Genomic DNA, 20,574 nt, shown 5'->3' on the forward strand with positions numbered 1-20,574 from the left:
AAAGGTTCAATTAAAAATACTAAAAAATCACAGACTCAGCCTTTAAAGTGTGACCTGTGACAGGCCTGCGGGAAACCCTGTTAATTTTAACGGCTTATAGAGCAGGTTACCAGGGGCATAGGGAGAACAGAGGCATGTTGTATGTCAGACGAGGCTGTGGGTTTTGCGGTGTCTGACAACCTGTTAAACACGTAGAGTTACGCTCAGCATTCACCAGCCACATAACCTAATCATAGACACCTAGGCTGTGGGCGAATACTTGTCTGGGTAGGATTCAACTATTAATAATGATACATACAGTACTTGTGGTAAACTGTGTGATATTCCATTCTTCCAGTTATTCTGATCCGTCTTCATGTCAAAATAGAGCCGTTGAATCCAAAATTCTATTTACACACGCTTGAAGGGCACTTTCCCGCGAGTTATCTGGCCTCCGATGCCAGCCAGCTTTCTAGCCTCTCCTACTATCCTCTCACACTCACAAAGGCCTATAAGACACGACTGGTGAATGAGACCACCAGAATAAGTTTCCTTCCAGAATCACTGTTTATTTCTGGTGGCTTTTCCTTCTCCCTTCATCCTCTCCATTGCGCACCAATGGGACAAACACGCCAGGACTTGTTTCGTTAGCTGGCCGACTAGCTGCCAGCCATTCAATTGGGCAGGTGGCTCAGGCTAGATTGTGCTTCCCTTCCAAGAGAAACGAAGCATTTAAGTTGAACTTCTGACTATCCTTTGACGCTTTTCATCGTCTTCGGAGAGAGAATGATAGCGGTTAGGTCCTCTGCCCAACACAGAAACGCACTTAGAACGACACCAATCAAATACACACGTCATCTTAGCGCTTTCTTATGCCGTGAAAGAAAGGTTTATTGGCCTGAGGTTACTTGGCTACCGTGGCTGGAGAATTCCATTGTGTCCAGTTCCATCGTGACCCCTAACCCCTGACTCCTTGACCTTAGCTTCATCCACTATCTATTGTCTGCAGGTCACCCCTGACAACCGTCGAAGTCCAAAGAAGGACCGTGGCTTTTTATGTTGTTTTTTTTGCCCACCTGTCAGGGGGTGGTGTAAGTTTATAGCTGCATTCGGTGTTATTGTCATTGCTCACGTTGCTCTGTTCAGTCGAGCCATGGGAATGTCACAATTCATTGCATCAATGTGCCTCGACATGTCCTCAGTCCTTGTGCCAGATTCTAAACACATGTCGGATTGGATAGGGATTCCCAACTAGATGTTGTGGAGCTAAGAAAGCTATACTGTATATGTTGCAGCATTATTGTGGTACATTTGTATTCAAGTCTGTTGATACCGAGGTTTGTGTTTGAATCTGTTACCATATTAGCCAGAATTCTCTGCTTTGAGGATTAATTTGAAGCAAGTCTGAACATGATTATTTGTTCATAAACCCAATTTTTTTTTTTTTTTTTTTCATAAGTGGTTCTAATAAACTCACTCTTAAGAAAACAGTTTGGTTTACGATCGGACTTGACCAACCACACCCTGGAACGGAGTTGCTGCTGCTTGCCATGAAAAATCAATGAATGATGTCATAGGAAATGGACAGAATCGCAAGTTTACACCATGGCTTTAATACTTTACTATTTTTCAAACCAACCACAATAATACAAAATATTAAGTGCCGCATGTCAAACAGAGACGTTTGCTCTTTTACAATGGTCAGTATTAAAAACAAATGATTTCAGGAATTATAAATACAAATTCAATTCTGTACAGTTACAAAAAAAATGATGCACAATAAAACATAAACACATTTTTTTTAAATTGTCTACAAATCTACAACTTTTTTTAAAAACACCCATTTCCCAACCTTCCACACACACACACAAACAAACCACACGCACACAAAATATTCAAGTTTGTTAGGACAGGACAATTGACTTAACCCGCATTGGGGAAGAGGCAGAAAATGCACCACACGGAATTCATGCTCAAAAAACATCTTGAGATGTGTTTTGTTCAGTTCGGTGCGAACACAGCCCAGTCTAAAAGACACGAGGGAGAAATTTGACCTTGGCGTGTAATTTCGGCTCATTCTCCCAGGTTTAAAGTACCACACACGTGGGGCCGAGCCTTCATTTAAAAAAAATATCTATATAAAAACAGGAAAAGACAAAGTGCTCTTTGTTTCCTATTATGGGTGCATGGCGAGCGTTTCAACAACACGCAAACCACCATTTAAATCAAAGACTTCATCTAGTTTCAAAAGAAGTGGGAAATTAAAATTGCCCTCTAGTTCATTTTAATTACTGCCTAAATCAAAAACACCCAGATGTTGTGGCGTATTATCATCCTCACTAGATTATTTCCTTGGAAATATAAGGTCATTTATTACTACGAATTCTAGATACTTCAGAAACACTATCAAATGCATCTTAATAGAGAAGCTTCCCGATGTGAAACCTAGCTGCCGATTCACAAGAGCAAAGCGTGATACTCTAGCCAGTCACATATAGACTAGGGATCACTATGTCGATCGATAATATCAGGTCACCAAAAAAAAGACACTTGACTACGCCCCCCCAGAATACTTCACCACCCTGACCTTCCATAAAGCTTGAGGCTCGATGTGGTGACCAGGTCTGGTCCCCCAATGTAAAACAGATGTCTTGGGAATACCGGAACAACTACACTCTAACCATACTTCCTAACACCTCGTTGAAACGTCACGTTAAGTTAGCGCCACAGACTCCATGTTTGGTACCTGGGTCGTGATCAGTGGGGCACAATATTTGAATAGGTTTTGCAGCGGACAAATGAAATCTGTGTTCTTTATTGGCGACGTTCAGTAGTACCTCCCCGTTTCACTTCGGTTTTTAAAACATACAGTGAGTGATTCAACCTTCTAAAGCTGGCAAGTTACAGCTGACATAATACAATGCTGCCCCCTAATGGCCAAAGATGCGCAGTATAAACATTTAGACTTTTGAAGTCATAAAGAAATCCTGAGAGTTATTAACAACACCCCCAACCCAAAATGCCCGAGTCGATTTTTTTTGCTGGTCATCAGATATGCATAAAAAAAAAAATAGCATTTTTCACAGCACACAGAATAGAAACGAGATGGACAACAAACTGTCCACTATACAAACACACAAACCACAACGCTGAGAGCTTCATAAGCTGGACACACACAGCGCACACAAAACACACACACCACTATCAATCCAGGCACTAACCTAAATCCAAACTCAAAAACTATACACATGTATATACAAATGAACAGACACAAGGGGCCCGTTTTAGACAAATCATTAACGCGGAACAGACATGGCTAAAGCAAAGGTTGTTGGCTTCATAGTGTAACATTTCCCCTTCACCCCATACCTCTACAGAGGACACTACTCCTTCATGAATAGGGACAGGAGTTTTCCCCTTGACCAGTTATAGCCTTATATTACATATATTCTGAGCCCTAGCTATTATAACTAGGGCTCAGAGTTGCTTAAGGTCAAGCAACGTGGTCGTAACTAGGCTATAATCCCATCCGCCCTCTCCCTCCCTCAGCTCTGGAGCAAGTCTCCTAGGTCGTAGGTGTCGAAGAAGTCAGACACGCCCTCGCCATCCTCCAGCCCCCAGAGGTAGTCGTCGTGGTCGAGGTGCGGCGAGAAGCTGACGAAGGGGGCGTTGGGATCGGGGGTGAACCCGGGGCCCGGGAGCTGGTCCTCGGTCATCTGGAGCAAGCTGGGGGGCAGGCCCAGGAGGCCCTCTACGTCCAGGAGGGTGGTGGGGTTGGTGGTGTTGGGGAGGGATACTGGTGCAGGTCTGGAGAGTTCAGCTGTAGGGAGGGCGGAGAGGGAGAGAGGGTGTGTTAGTGACTGGACACCCCTTACAACACACAGGACTGTTTAGAGGAGGCTGCAACGGTACAGGACGCTCAGATAGAAAGGTATTGTGCAGAACAGCTACGACTGTCTGTCATGTAGAATTGGAAATCGTATCAGGTCTATTCAATTCTGTTGCTATCTGCAACGTTCAGAACTTTTCACATCCCTGAATAGACCTCAGCTGTATCAGACAAGACAACACAGTCCTCACCCCCAGTTCAGCTTACCTTCCATGGGCTCCTGCTTGACGTCAGTGTATTGGGGCTCCTGTTTGATAGTGGTGTACGGTGGTGGTGCCATGGCGAGGGAGGGGGTGGCAATGTGACCCAGGGGGTGATGAGGGTCGTCTTTCCTGGGGGTGGTGGTGTTCTTGACGGGGCTGGCATCCTCCAGGCCCTCCTCGGGACAGAGGTACACCTCAATGGGCCCGTTCTTACTTTTCAGGTAGATCTGTTGGGAGCCCTGTGGGTACAGGACAACAGGGAGCTGTAACAATGACGCACTACGGGGAAGTGAGGGATAGTGGGCAGGATTGGTAAATGAATGGGCTTGGTTTCAAAATGTCAGAAGGGTAAAGAGTCTTGTCTTTTATTATACAAGAGGATTGGCTTAGTAAGAAAGTGGGTAGCATATCCTTGTAAGGAAGAGGTACAGGGACTGCACACCCATGTCACTTGCTCCAAGTAATAGGGGCGGCGGGTAGCCTAGTGGTCAGAGCGTCGGGCCACTGTTCCCCGGTAGGCCGTCAACCGCAAAGGTCGCTGGATCGAATCCCCGAGCTGACAAGGTAAAAAAATCTGTTGTTCTGCCCCTGAACAAGGCAGTTAACCCGCTGTTCCCCGGTAGGCCGTCAGTGTAAGTAAGAATTTGATCTCCTCTGACTTGCCTAGTTAAATAAAAGGTTACACATAAGGCAATCCTTGGAACGGCCACTGTGTCCTTTTTCCATGTCTGTTTAAGCTGTACTTCAGCTGTATTGTTTTTTTCAAACGGTCAGGTACTAACTGAACTTGTCCAGTACGGTGTGCCCAAATGAACACTACCCAGCTCTCCTTCTATGACGACTAGATGACCACTCACCTCCGAGGACTCCGGCACTTCCAGCTTGGTTTCTGACGGGGCCTTGACGGCGATGACCGTCTGGTCCTGCAGGCTGGCTATAGACCTGATGTCCTGGTAGGTGACGTAACCTAGTTGTCCCTGGTTGTCCCCGTGTTCGGTCAACTCCTTGAGCTGGGTGCTGCTGGACGTGATCAGGTCTTCCAGGGCCTTCTCGGCCCTCTCCAGCTCTCCCAGCTCCTTCCTCAGGGCGCGAGACTTCTCCCCGCTGCTGGCCGAGCCCTCGAACACGCCACCCACCCTAATAAAATGGTTTTGTTTTTTAAGATGAGCCACAGAGTACATACATTGTACATCATGGTATAGATAGATCATGGTCAGGTGAAGTTGGAACTATCAACACGTAAACATTTTTTTATTTTTTTTAAACGATTGTCTTTAGATTACAGAGCAAGGTGGACCTATCAATATTGCACCAAGGAGTAGGGGCTAAGGAGTTGACAATGGAATTGGGCCCACCTCCTACGGCCGAAGAATGAGAAGTTACTTGTCCTAAGTGTGGACTTGTCCTTAAATGTACTTGTCCTAAGTGTCCTACTCACATCCACTGGATGTTGTTCTTGGACTTCTTGCGGATCAGCTGCACGCCCTCCAGCACGTTGGTGATGTCATAGATGCGTCTCTTCTGCACCTCGAGGACCTCGGTGGCCCAGTTGAGGTCCAGCACGCCGTCAGGTGACTCGCTCAGCAGGCCAACAAACTTCTTGGTCAGCAGACCCAGGGAGGTGTCGTAGCGCGTCCGCTCACCGGGGGACTTGGGCGCTGAGGGTCAAGGGTCATAGGGATGGGGTAAGAGTGGATTTGTGCACGGTCTACGTAGTCAATAATATGTGGAATAGACATATGTGAACTCAATATTATGGATTGGAAAAGATCTACATGTAGCTTGTGTGTTTTAAGTATAAAGGATAGATGATTATGTTGTCTGGCTTTATGCAACCTGTCACTTATTTGGTAATGGGAGACAGTGGGGTGGGGGGGGTCTTTTTTTCACTGATGCAGACACTCACTTTTGGGACTAGGGATTCTGGCTGTGGCCACAACCCCCTTTCCTTTGGGGGTCCTGAAGTCTGGGAGGTAGAGAGGGTCCTCCAGGTCCAGCTTCCTCTTGGCCTGGGGGGGGGGGGGGGGGGAAAGGGGGTTAAAGACACTCCTTCTCAAGCTACGTGTCCCAATAATATCTAATTTCTCCTGAAGTTTGCACTCGTTCACTACTCCCCACACATTTCAAATCACTGGATTTGACAACGTAGGCATGGGCTAGAGAGTCTTGCACTATACATCTCCAACCTTTAATTTCCTTTCAAATGGGAGTGAACAAGTGCACACTCTGTGAGAAAGGACAGATTGTTAGGATGCAGGGAGTTTATTGGAACCATTCCCCAGTTTGAATGCGTAACAAGTCCACTTGTCATGTAACTATGTCCTATAGAGCTGTAGATCATGAGGATAGGATGGTAGCAGGCCATAGAATAAAGCCCAGCCCGTCCACTGTGGTGTGAGATCTGTGCTGCCAGTATGCTAATGCTAATTGTGGCTGTTGAAAAGCGACAAGTTGTAATTGTGGTGGTGGTCTCAAGAACTGTGACAAAGGCCATAACATTCTCAAGCACTTCTAATGAGGGGAGTGTGTGTGTGTGTGTGTGTGTGTGTGGGACCGCCCCACTGCCCACCAAACGCCACTCACTGACCACATCCCCGTTTCTTCTCCTCCTCCTTTTCCCCATGACCCCCCCCACTCCTCCTCCTTTTCCCCATGACCGCCCCCCCACTCCTCCTCCTTTTCCCCATGACCCCCCCTTCACTCCTCCTCCTTTTCCCCATGACCCCCCCTTCACTCCTCCTCCTTTTCCCCATGACCCCCCCTTCACTCCTCCTCCTTTTCCCCATGACCCCCCCTTCACTCCTCCTCCTTTTCCCCATGACCCCCCCCCACTCCTCCTCCTTTTCCCCATGACCCCCCCCACTCCTCCTCCTTTTCCCCATGACCCCCCCCACTCCTCCTCCTTTTCCCCCATGACCCCCCCCCACTCCTCCTCCTTTTCCCCATGACCCCCCCCCCCCACTCCTCCTCCTTTTCCCCATGACCCCCCCCCCACTCCTCCTCCTTTTCCCCATGACCCCCCCCCACTCCTCCTCCTTTTCCCCATGACCCCCCCCCACTCCTCCTCCTTTTCCCCATGACCCCCCCACCCACTCCTCCTCCTTTTCCCCATGACCCCCCCACCCACTCCTCCTCCTTTTCCCCATGACCCCCCCACCCACTCCTCCTCCTTTTCCCCATGACCCCCCCACCCACTCCTCCTCCTTTTCCCCATGACCCCCCCCACCCACTCCTCCTCCTTTTCCCCATGACCCCCCCCCACCCACTCCTCCTCCTTTTCCCCATGACCCCCCCACTCCTCCTTTGTCCCCCTCACTCCTCCTTTGTCCCCCCATGACACCCTCACTCCTCCTTTCCCCCCATGACCCCCCCTCACTCCTCCCTTCCCCCCCCCATGACCCCCCTCACTCCTCCCTTTCTCCCCCATGACCCCCTCACTCCTCCCTTTCTCCCCCATGACCCCCCTCACTCCTCCCTTTCTCCCCCATGACCCCCCTCACTCCTCCCTTTCTCCCCCATGACCCCCCTCACTCCTCCCTCCCCCCCCCCCCCCCATGACCCCCCTCACTCGTCCTTTTGTCCTCTTTTCTTTAAAAGAACACACAGGCAGCCTGCCACATTCCCAACCATCACATCTCACACCCCTTGCACGAGGCCTCAATCAGTAGGTGACCAACACCAAGACACACACACACACAAGGATTAACCACTGCTATCATACACAATCTTATGGACGCACACAAATAAATAAGACCACCTACACACACCTCCGATTTTGCATCACACGTATTCACCACTATGCTACGGTCATTTTAACTGACTGCTATTATCTCATAGAAAATGTATACGCCTGTGTTAACCTCAGACCTTGTTTTCTCATAGAACAAAATGTATAAGCCTGTGTTAACCTCAGACCTTATTTTCTCATAGAACAAAATGTATAAGCCTGTGTTAACCTCAGACCTTATTTTCTCATAGAACAAAATGTATAAGCCTGTGTTAACCTCAGACCTTATTTTCAGGGATGGCTGGACGAACCAGGGGTAACTTATTTCCGGGTTTTAGAACTACAAGCCGGCGAGCTCTATTAGACAATGCTGTGCGGATCTGATCCCACCTCCCATTTTAACCTTGCAACCTCAGTGGAAATGATACCTGCCAATCAACATTGTCCCTCAAGCTTGGTTGTGGCTAACTCCCGTTGTTGTACAGACTAGTATGGCAAGCAAGCGATTGTGATCATGTAATTTATACCATGGAAAAAGGTAGAACCTACTTACAGTATATGTTTGCATCAAATGACCTCCTTTAAAGTCGTGTAATGATTATTAGTGCTGAGCGATTAACGGAAATGTAGGATATTTTTCGGTTTTTAAACTAATTGACTGACATTGGTTCAATTATTTGAATTCCATTTCGTTCAGTATTTCTGTGAGCTCAATGCACACATGGCGCAGTTTCTGTAGACAGATCAAGCCTGAACTGTGCGATGTAGTAGGAAGTTGTTTCCAACAGACCAATAATCTACAGAGTTTAGCGCAGAAAACGTGGTAATTACTACAATTACCATAATCCATTGAGCGCCTATCGTTCTGTGTAAAAAAAAAAAAAAAAAAAAGCCCGCTGCCTAAAAGAGACAGAAGAATGCCGATCGAGATGGATAGAGAGCAGTTGCATCTCGAGGTATCTCTACCTGAAAATACATTATCTAAGTGATTGATAGTTGGTTGATAGCAGTCATCATGCCATTTCTACTTTAAAGTACTACGAAAATAGTGATTTTGTCAGACGGTATAGGCCGCAGCTCTACAAAAAGTTAAGGTCAAATAATGTGAGTAAATGATGGTTAAATGAACTGATAATCAGGTCATGGGCAGTGACTACCATCATGTGACTTTTATTAGGCCCAATTGTTTTTATTCGGTGTCGTTACAGCATACAACCCACATAATGCGCAGTGCATTTAATGTAACTTTATTTTTAATTTTTATAGAAACCGAAATCAGTGACTATTTTCTTATACTCAAACCGAAACTGAACCAAAGAGAAGTGTAAAGGCTATTAAAAGAGAAATTAAAACCACAACCCGAAGTCTAACAGATCTAACTTCTAATTTCCAAACGTTTTCCAACTTAGGACGTATGGATTCGATCAATGTGTTCCATGTTATTTTCGCTGTGGAATGAGCGCGTATCTCCTGCACTGAAAGATGTCGGGGTAGAACGGAAGGTGCTGCTGGAAGAGGACTTCAGATGGTTTATTATTATTATTATTATTATTATTATTATTATTATAATAATACACGCTGAGTCCAAAAATGGGAGGTTTAAAAAAAATAATAATGTTACTAGACAATGGCATGCCCCACTCCATTCCAACACACTAAATTAGGACCAGATTATAATCAGCTCAGTGGCAGTGGGGGGGAACCAAGCAGAACATTGAACATCTGCCCTGGGGTACCACATGTACTGCTGGTTGAAGACTGAGAGGGAAGTGGTGTTACCCCCCCACAGATGTGTGTACGCACACACACACCTCCATATCCCCATAATCTCTTGTTTTACAAACCACACACACACGCCAGATCACAGTTGGAGAGAGGGCCTGTCAAATCAGACTCTGCTCTGCTTCAGTGTGGCTACAGACACAACCCAGCATGTGCCACGAAGGCCACATGTCCACAAGCTACAAATCAAACCACGGCATAACCTGTGACGCATGTCATGATCTGACGCTGCAATGGGCCTGATGTACTAAGTAAAGTCGTTAGAGTACAACTAGACACACAGACTACAGGGTAGAATTAAACAAATGTGTAGTTTTAACTATCACCTATGGTTTTAATTGCACTAGTTCTCTTTTTTGGGTTTGGCCAGGGTTTGTTCTTAACCGACTTGCCTGGTTAAATAAAATTTTTAAAAAACTCTTATCCCTTAGTAAACCATACTTTACTACAGTAGATCTGAGAGGAGATTTGAGAAAGTGAGCAGCATGTGGATTTGAACTGAACCATATGAGAGAGAGAGAGAGAGAGAGAGAGAGAGAGAGAGAGAGAGAGAGAGAGAGAGTTAAAGGATGACATTGTCCCTCTGTCCTCCACCACATGTCCACCTGTCTGTCAGTGACATATGGCACAGCCACACACAGCAGGTGGCAGGGAAAGACAACAAGAGAACCTGTCTAACCCGTCGCGCGTTCATTTCAGGGGCTACTATATATTGCTATTACTAGGACTAGGCTAGATTATAGTCTAATTACTGTACTTGTCTTTCACACACAATCGCATCGGTTAAGATTTTCGTTACACCAACTTGGAGGTAAAGCAGCCATTAGTAGTTTACCAGTAAGCCTACTACCCATGGTAAATACAAAACAATACATTTGTGATAAAAATAGAAATGTTCCCCTCTAACGTGTTCAACCTGCATTAAGGCATGACTTCTCCTTTTGACCAATAAAGAGGAAGGAAATGCCTCAGTGGCAAACCAGAGGAGCGATTGAGGAAAAGATAGCACCGATCACACTCTTAAAATCTTTTCCCCCCACCCACCACCTCAGGGATTAAAATGTGACCTGTGTCATCTTCTGGAGACGAGTCTAAATGCAACCTGTCAAATAAAGCCCATGTGGTGGTTAAAATGGCCGCCTTGCATTGTATCTAACTCGAATGGGCCTCCCCTTGAACATTTTACCACAGTTTTGCAGGGGCCCGGCTTAGGCCTGTGAGTTTGTGTTTGTAGTGAGGTTTTGACCGGGGAGTCAGTGCTTCGCCTTTTGGCGTGTGAAAATACAAGGCCTATGTCAGCTAGCATACCACAGGCGAGGGGGGAGAAAAGAAAATCACTCAACCACCAAATTCCAACACAAAGTTATGTACAGAGAGATACAGAACATAACGAGTCACACACACACACACACACACACACACACACACACACACACACACACACGCAATACATCAAGCTAAAACAATGTCACGCTCAAACATAGTGAGTGAACAGCTAACTACAGCAATTGTCAACACATTAGCAGGCCATTGCTGGCGCTCGACTTAAATGGCTCAGTTGGTAGAGCATGGCGTTTGCACGGGTGGCGGGTTTGATTCCCACAGGGGACCGGTACGAGAAATAGGTATGAAAATGTATGCACTTACATTGACAAGAGTGTCTGTCAAATGACATAAACATATTTGAAATACACAGAGTCCCTCCTTCACCACCCTGTTCTTTATCTCCATGACACATTGCGTCACAATGTCGCAACCCACAGCCGTTATTGCCTCATTCCAAGACGGCGACTAAGCGTCCTCACCCTAAACGTGCATGCAAGTTCGGCTGTCCTTCCACCCCTCTAACTCACGGCATTTCAACAGATATGATTGGATTTTCCCCCCAGAGGCATTTCACAAATCTATGTCACATGAACCAAATGCTTTCAACAGACTCACTTCTAGCTACTGGTGTGTGCGCGCGTGTGTGTAAACCTTCTCGCTCTTCAAACACCGGTTCAGTTAAGTAGAACCTAACGTCCAAGACAAGGAAGAGTTTCAATATGTGTGACAAAAAGACCCATTCAACACCAAGCTAGCCTATGTCCCTCACACATAAAAAAAAAAAGACAGTCCCATTCCCCATGCTACTGGGGAAGGGAGCAGACCAAAAAGAGAAGAGGGAACTTAAGAGAACAGAGAAAGAGAGCTTTTGGCTCGAGTGTAAACAAGGGGCAAAGTGGGCAATCTCACAGCCCAGCACCCTGAGCCCTAGCCTGAATAGAAGCACACCATGGGAGTCCCAGAGAGAGGTGAGGGCATAGGCAATGATGACATGGGGTAGTGATGTGTGGGGGTGAGAGAGATCAGGGGGTAGCTAGCACGTCACCGAAACCTACAGTACTATGAAATAACAAATATGGAATCATGTAGTAACCAAAAAAAGTGCTAAACAAATCTAAATAGATTTTATATTTGTGAATCTACAAAGTAGCCACCCTTTGCCTCGACGACAGTTTTGCACACACTTCTCTCAACCAGCTTCACCAGGAATGCATTTCAATTAGCAGGTGTGCCTTGTTAAAAGTTACTTTGAGGAATTTCTTTCCTTTTTTTCCCCCTTCTCTTCACCTTTATTTAACCAGGTAGGCCAGTTGAGAACAAGTTCTCATTCACAACTGCGACCTGGCCAAGATAAAGCAAAGCAGTGCGACAAAAACAACAGAGTTACACATGGGATAAACAAACGTACAGTCAAAAACACAATAGAAAAATCTATGTACAGTGTGTGCAAATGTAGTAAGGTTAGGGAGGTATGGCAATAAATAGTTGTGGCGAAATAATTACAATTTAGCATTAACACTGGAGTGATGGATGTGCAGATGATGTGCAAGTAGAGATACTGGGGTGCAAAATTGCAACAAAAATAACAATATGTGGATGAGGTAGTTGGGTGTGCTACTTACAGATGGGCTGTGTACAGGTACAGTGATCGGTAAGCTGTTCTGACAGCTGATGCTTAAAGTTAGTGAGGGAGATAAGTTCAGTCCAGCTTCAGTGATTTTTGACATAACCTTAAAGGCCGCTCAGCAAGGAAGAAGCCATTGCTCCAAAACCGCCATAAAAAAGCCTGACTACGGTTTGAAACTGCACATGGGGACAAAGATCGTACTTTTTGGAGAAATGTCCTTTGGTCTGATGAAACAAAAATAGAACTATTTGGCCATAATGACCATTGTTATGTTTGGAGGAAAAAGGGGGAGGCTAGCAAGCCGAAGAACACCATCCCAACCGTGAAGCACAGGGGTGGCAGCATCATGTTGTGGGGGTGCTTTGTTGCAGGAGGGACTGGTGCTCTTCACAAAATAGATGGCATCATAAGAAGGGAAATTGTGGATATATTGAAGCAACATCTCAAGACATCAGTCAGGAAGTTAAAGCTTGTTTGCAAATGGGTCTTCTAAATGGAAAATGACACCCAAGCATCTTCCAAAGTTGTGGCAAAATGGCTTAAGGAGAACACGGTCAAGGTATTGGAGTGGCCATCACAAAGTCCTGACCTCAATCCTATAGAAAATGTGTGGGCAGAACTGAAAAGGCTGGTGCGAGCAAGGAGGCCTAAAAACATGACTCCGTTACACCAGCTCTGTCAGGAAGAATGGGACAAAATTCACGCAACTTACTGTGGGAAGCTTGTGGAAGGCTACCCGAAACGTTTGACCCAAGTTAAACAATTTAAAGGCAATGATACCAGATACTAATTGTGTGTATGTAAACTTCTGACCAATTGGGAATGTGATGAAAGAAATAAAAGCTGAAATAAATCACTCTACTATTATTCTGACATTTCACATTCTTACAATAAAGTGGTGATCCTGACTGAGTTGCTGCGTGGGGTGCAGAGCTGTTGGCCGGGGTAGGGGTAGCCAGGTGGAAAGCATGGCCAGCAGTAGAAAAATGCTTATTGAAATTCTAGATTATCGTAGATTTATCGGTGCTGACAGTATTTCCTAGCCTCAGTGCAGTGGGCAGCTGGGAGGAGGTGCTCTTATTCTCCATAGACTTTACAGTGTCTCAAAACTTTTTGGAATTAGCGCTACTGGATGCAAATTTGTTTGAAAAAGCTAGCCTTTGCTTTCCTAACTGACTGTGTATATTGGTTCCTGACTTCCCTGAAAAGTTGCATATTGCGTGGGCTATTCAATGCTAATGCTGTATGCCATAGGATGTTTTTGTGCTGGTCAAGGGCAGTGAAGTCTGGTGTGAACCAAGGGCTATATCTGTTCTTAGTTCTAAAATATTTTGAATGGGGCATGCTTATTTAAGATGGTGAGGAAAGCACTTTTAAAGAACAACCAGGCATTCTCTACGGACGGGATGAGGTCAATATCCTTCTAGGATACACGGGCCAGGTCGATTAGAAAGGCCTGCTCGCTGAAGTGTTTTAGGGAGCATTTGACAGTGATGAGGGGTGGTCGTTTGACTGCGGGACCCTTACGGATGCAGGCAATAAGGCAGTAAGCGCTGAGATCCAGCTCAAATAAGCAAAGAGAAACAACAGTCCATCATTACTTTAAGACATGAAGGTCAGTCAATCTGGAAAATTTCAAGAACTTTGAAAGTTTCTTCAAGTGCAGTCACAAAAATCATCAAGCGCTATGATGAAACTGGCTCTCATGAGGACTGCCAAAGGAAAGGAAGACCCAGAGTTACCTCTGCCGCAGAGGATATGTTCATTAGAGTTACCAGCCTCAGAAATTACAGCCTAAATAAATGCTTTACAGAGTCAACTGTTCAGAAGAGACTGCATGAAATCATGCCTCCATGGTCGTATTGCTGCAAAGAAACCACTACTAAAGGACACCAATAAGAAGAAGAGACTCGCTTGGGCCAAGAAACACAAGCAATAGACAGACTGGTGGAAATCTGTCCTTTGGTCTGATGAGTCCAAATTTCCGATTTTTGGTTCCAACCGCCATGTCTTTGTGAGACGCAGAGTACATGAACGGATGATCTCCGCATGTGTAGTTCCCACCGTGAAGCATGGAGGAGGAGGTGTGATGCTGTTTTACTGGTGATACTGTCAGTGATTTATTTAGAATTCAAGGGACACTTAACCAGCATGGCTACCACAGCATTATGCAACGATATGCCATCTCATCTGGTTTGCGATTAGTACGACTATAATTTGTTTTTCAACAGGACAATGACCCAACACCCCTCTAGGCTGTGTATGGGCTATGTGACCAAGAGGGAGAGTGACAGAGTGCTGCATCGGATGACCTGGCCTCCACAAAAGAATATATATATGTTTTTGTTTTAATTATTTCACCTTTATTTAACCAGGTAGGCCAGTTGAGAACAAGTTCTCATTTACAACTGCGACCTGGTCAAGATAAAGCAAAGCAGTGCTACAAAAACAACACAGAGTTACACATGGGAGAAACAGAAGTACAAACAAAAGTACAGTACAATCACCCGACCTTAACCCAATTGGGATGGTTTGGGATGAGTTGGACCGCAGAGTGACGGAAAAGCAGCCAACAAGTGCTCAGCATATGTGGGAACTCCTTCAAGACTGTTAGAAAAGCATTACAGCTGAAGCCGGTTGAGAGAATGCCAAGAGTGTGCAAAGCTGTCATCAAGGCAAAGGGTGGCTACTTTGAAGATTTGTTTAACACTTTTTTTGGTTACTACATGATTCCATATGTAATTTCACAGCTTTGATGTCTTCACTATATTCTACAATGCAGAAAATAGTGAAAATAAAGAAAAACCCTTGAATGAGTAGGTGTGTCCAAACTTTTGACTGGTACTGTATGTGTCAAACTGAAACCAGAGAGCACTCCTTGACCTTCTGTCTTGTTTTTCAACTCGGAAGTAAAACTCTGTCAAACATTTACGAGTTAGTTGTAGCATCATCCTCACAGAAAACACAGTATTTCACAGCTCGCCAATCATTCAAACATCATAGCAGCAACCACTATAAATATGACACAGTGGGGATATATCCTCTCAGGTTATCTATAATGAACTATTAATTAACTCTAGATTTTGCATCAACTTGAGTGTAGGAGTGCCCTAATACAATATCAAGGTGAATATGACTAGTATGCTGTTTGACCAGTTGTTAGTCTCTGCCAAGTTGTAAGTATCCATGACAATCTGTGAAGTGGCCCTGTATGGCACAGTTGATCGAGCATGCTGCTTGTACTGCCAGGGTTGTAGGTTCAATTCCCGGGGCCACCCATACATAAAATGTATGCAAGCATGAGTTGCTTTAGATAAAAGTGTCTGCTAAATGACATATATTATATAAGTATCTGTGAGTGACCCATATTTGAGATTAATTCTACTCCCATTTTCCCAATGAGAAGGACTTCAGCAGGGAGAAGGATAATGGCTCCTTCACAGTGTAACCCAAAGTGTTTACGAGTAACAGGGCATGGCAAGAGGATGTCCTGCTCTACCACTTCTTCTTCTGACACAATTATCATTACCATGTTTCCAGGGCAAGTATAGCCTCTCTGCCCACTGTGCTTTACGGACAATATAAGGAAATGATTGCCTGCTGAGGCTGACATTCTGTTGTTAATCATAACTAGTGTCAGGATAGAGTTATTGTTTACCATAACCCCGTGACCCTAGTTCTGACCACTAATTGACCCGACGAGGAAAAACTCTGGGCCCCAGTTATAGGCTATAACTAGTTGTAATCTAGCAGTAACTAGCTTTATAACAAAATGTTCCTGGTCATTAAAAGCTCATGTTCCTAATCCTAAAAGTAGGATAGAGAGGGGCGATGAATACCCTGATCGCATGACCTAGCGTCTTGGTCAGACTTGGCCTAGAATAGGAAGTAGACATTAGGACAATGGCGAGTAATACACAATGGAAATTACAGGAGCCCAGACATGTGACTAGCCAAGTTAATGCCATTGTATTAGCGCAAAGCACAGGAGTAGTGCTCCCCTCAATATTTAGTCCTGAAGACAATATCAGCCTGGATGCACACACTGAACCCTGGGTGTGTGTGTGTTAATCAGCAACATGTCATTATCTCTCTGTGTGTGTGTGTGTGTGTGTGTGTGTGTGTGTGTGTGTGTGTGTGTGTGTGTGTGTGTGTGTGTGTCATGTTTGAACATACAAATTATGTCAACTCCCAAGAAAAGTGAGTGGTTGTCCAGCTGTGACCTGTGACCTTTGTGGATGGACACAAACAGGTTGAGCCGGGTGTGTATATGACCTGGCTTGGTTGGTTAGTGACAGCTGGGGGCTATGGCTAAACAATGTGTTAAGCTAAATCGCATTTTTCAGCAAATGACTTGCATTGGCTGATTGGGCATTATGAAACAAGTTCCCTGTCCAGATGGTGCATCTCCTCGTTCATGTAAGGTTTAACTAACATGGTCCAAGTACACCAAGACAGTCATGAAGAGGGCCCGACAAAACCTATTCCCCCTCAGGAGACCGAAAAGATTTGGCATGGGTCCTCAGATCCTCAAAAGGTTTTACAGCTGCACCATTGAGAGCATCCTGACAGGTTGCATCACTGCCTGGTATGGCAACTGCTCTGCATCTGACCGCAAGGCGCTACAGAGGGTAGGGCGTACGGCCCAGTACATCACCGGGGCCAAGCTTCCTGCCATCCAGGCGGTGTCAGAGGAAGGCCCTAAAAATGGTCAAAGACTCCTGCCATCCTAGTCATAGAATGTTCTCTCTGCTACCACACTGCAAGCGGTACCGGAGCATCAAGGATCTAGGTCCAAGAGGCTCCTAAACAGCTTCTACCCCCAAGCCATAAGACCCCCCCCCACACTGATGCTACTCTCTGTTATCGAATAACTCTACCTACATGTACATCATTACCTGGACACAAGTTCCCCTGCACATTGACTCTGTACCGGAACCTCCTGTATGTAACCCCGCTATTGTTATTTACTGCTGCATTTAATTATTTGTTATTCTTCTCTCTTACTTTTGGATAAATAAATTGACATTTAGAATGAGAAATCACCCTGTGCTTGACAGTTTAAATGTTAAGCACAACTCCGAAAAAAATATATTCATACCGGTGGAATTTAAGAATATTTTGCCCATAATTTGACGTATTGTATAGTCAGTAACGTTAATTATCAAGTAGAAAACAGTAATATCGATTGTTGGTAGTTTCTTAACTTTTTAAAAGTCTTACCGGGAGTCTGCCGGAGGATGATCTGATGGGTTTAGCTTCAGGTCCATGGGGAGTTGCATAGAGGCAGTTCACCCTTTGTTCGGCCGCTGTCGTGTTGCAGATTTGGGTGAAGTATCCTGCCGGTACCGAGTTCATCGGTGAACTGCATAACCCGGTGCTGAAGAATTCTGTCTTCACTCCAGACAAAACTTTATTCTGTGAACACGACAGTCCTCCTCCTACAGCACCTCGGCCAGACGCAGGAGAAACGCCTTTGGGCAGCCGCATCATTTTAGTAAATTTAAATAACGACTGTGTTCAAATTAAAATACGTTTAGCTACTAGCAATACTCAAATATTCCAGAAAACTGTATTCACGACAGTGAATGAAAGGAGTTGGAGTTTCCGATACGACGTGGAAGCGATGTCTCACAATTCGTTGCTAGTATGACAAATGTCCGAAGAATTTCATAAAAATACTATTTAGTTAATGATGTGCAAAATGCATAAGTGAAATAGATAATCACCAGAGATATCCTTTGCTTGAGTATTGTCTGAAATTAAACGACTTGCATTGCAACCGATATTATCCTTGATGTGTCCAGTTGAGAGAAAACGTAGACTTTGCCTAGCTAGCTAATGATTTAATAGCTAAATAAATAAACAACAAGTATATTTGCAAGTCCAGAATGGGCTAACTTTGACGTTTACGTCTTGAGAAGCAGAATCCTTCAGAAATACAAAGTTTAGGAGTATTCTTCAGATTTTCCGTAGAGAAGACACTGCCACAGTCGGGTTCTCTGTCCAGCTAAAAAGCTTAGCTCTTGATACAAGGGAATTGGAGTTCGGAAGAACAGCTTTTTTAGCGCCAAATTTCGTCCCGCGAAATTTGGATCTCCCGCGGTTAGAGCGCATCTTTGATTGGTCCACAGCGAATTCAATTGTTACATTGCGTAGATATTTGCATAAAACAGTTGGCCCGGGGCGTATCCAGCCTTAAAGGAATAGTATGTCTATGTGAGGTCATTTTAGGGACAAAGTTAGCCATTTCCAATCAAAAATGTTAAATAATAACATGCTTTTATAACCTACTGATAAGCAGTACGACATGAGGAGCAAATGCATCTAAATATTATTTTATTTCCTCTCTATAGAGTACAATTATGTAGGCCTAATCAACCCTGTTGTTATTATAGCCCCCCCCTCATAATATCTCATTGTAAGAAAAACTCATCTGAATCAAATGAGAAAGATGTTAATTCGAATGACATCTGCAGCTCACTAGTTCACAAAGAGAAAAGGAATCATTCCTTGAAGACATGCCCACCCCCCACTCCCGATTGACCCCCACAAGCCTCCAGATATGACACAGGAATACCCCTCTTCATTATAATGCAAATTTCAACATGAAGTCCTATTGCTAGTCTAGTCTGATCCCAGATCTTTGTTCTGTCTTGACATCTCCTATACTCATTGTCATGATGAACATGGCAAAGTCCATAGGAGTTGTTCTTTACAGCGCTCAATAAACACAGTGAGACAAATGTGTTGAGAAATGGGCAACTCACATCAACGAGTTGATAATGGCCTTGGCGATGTGTTTGTATAATTAGCTAATTGTGCATACATCTAGCCTGCTGTAGTTGGCAGACACACTGCAGTGACTTTCCCATGCATGTGGTGAAACTCCTCCAGTGCATTTGGAAAGTACTCAGACCGATTTTGTTACATTACAGCTCATCAATTTATACGCAATACCACACCATAATGAAAGAGCAAAAACAGGTTTTTATGCATTTTTATAAAAACTGAAATATTACATTTGTATAAGTATTCAGACCCTTTACTCAGTACTTTGTTGAAGCACCTCTGGCAGCGATTACAGCCTTGAGTCTTCTTGGGTATGACGCTACATGTTTGGCACACCTGTATTTGGAGAGTTTCTACCATTCTTCTCTGCAAATTCTCTCAAGCTCTATCAGGTTGGATGGGGAGCATTGCTGCAGAGATATTTTCAGGTTTCTCTGAATACTTTCTGAATGCACTGAATATAGGCTATGTTGTAAACAGGAGCAAAACTACAGCCAAATGGTTCAAGAGGAAACTACTACATTATAAACAGCGACAGGTTCTGTATTGAAACTGTGTGTGTGTGTGTGTGTGTGTGTCTGAGTGTCTCTGTGTGCATGCATGCATGTGTGTGTGCCTGTGATCCAGTCAGCATGCTGGGTTGCTTGCTCCCTGCAAAGTGAGGGTCTGTTAATCTGCTTCTGTGTTTGTACCCATTTGCTTTTGGCCCTATAATGATAGTGTGAAATACCTCACAATATGGGGTCCAAATTAATAGACACAAACAGGTGCTGTCAAGCTCTATTATATGCAGTTGGCCTGATGAATTCCATAATTAAAAAAATTATTTAAAAAAAATCACCTTTATTTAACCAGGTAGGCAAGTTGAGATCAAGTTCTCATTTACAATTGAAACCTGGCCAAGATAAATCAAAGCAGTTCGACACATACAACAACACAGAGTTACACATGGAGTAAAACAAACATACAGTCAATAATACAGTAGAAAAATAAGTATATATACAATGTGAGCAAATGAGGTGAGATAATTGAGGTAAAAGAAAAAAAAAAAAAAAGGCCATGGTGGCGAAGTAAATACAATATAGCAAGTAAAACATTGGAATGGTAGATATACAGTGGAAGAATGTGCAAGGTAGAGATATAAATAATTTGGTGCAAAGGAGCAAAATAAATAAATAGAATAAATACAGTAGGGAAAGAGGTAGTTGTTTGGGCTAAATTATAGATGGGCTATGTACAGGTGCAGTAA

The 20,574-nt window shown here is 44.4% G+C and overlaps 1 protein-coding gene across 1 annotated transcript; it reads right to left on the reverse strand.

Annotated features, from left to right (window-relative positions):
* Positions 1–1,576: 1,576 nt before the first annotated feature.
* e2f2 (E2F transcription factor 2) lies at positions 1,577–18,635 on the reverse strand. Its single transcript, XM_021584399.3, has 6 exons — positions 17,757–18,635; positions 5,978–6,080; positions 5,510–5,729; positions 4,929–5,208; positions 4,076–4,310; positions 1,577–3,799 (listed from the first exon to the last, which is right to left on the reverse strand). Exons 1-6 carry the CDS (start codon positions 18,024–18,026, stop codon positions 3,525–3,527), a joined length of 1,383 nt encoding a protein of 460 aa, XP_021440074.3. The 5' UTR covers positions 18,027–18,635; the 3' UTR covers positions 1,577–3,524.
* Between the last annotated feature and the right edge of the window lie 1,939 nt (positions 18,636–20,574).

Source organism: Oncorhynchus mykiss, chromosome 25 (genome assembly GCF_057628025.1).
Source record: "Oncorhynchus mykiss isolate SJ-2025 chromosome 25, ASM5762802v1, whole genome shotgun sequence".
Lineage (NCBI taxonomy): Eukaryota > Metazoa > Chordata > Actinopteri > Salmoniformes > Salmonidae > Oncorhynchus > Oncorhynchus mykiss.

Coding starts and splice junctions, on each gene's coding strand:
- e2f2 (XM_021584399.3), bottom strand. CDS start 18,026: ATGATGCGGCTGCCCAAAGGCGTTTCTCCTGCGTCTGGCCGAGGTGCT. Junction 5,730..5,977: donor CAGAATCCCTAGTCCCAAAA/GTGAGTGTCTGC, acceptor CTTGACCCTCAG/CGCCCAAGTCCCCCGGTGAG. Junction 5,209..5,509: donor AAGAACAACATCCAGTGGAT/GTGAGTAGGACA, acceptor CCATTTTATTAG/GGTGGGTGGCGTGTTCGAGG.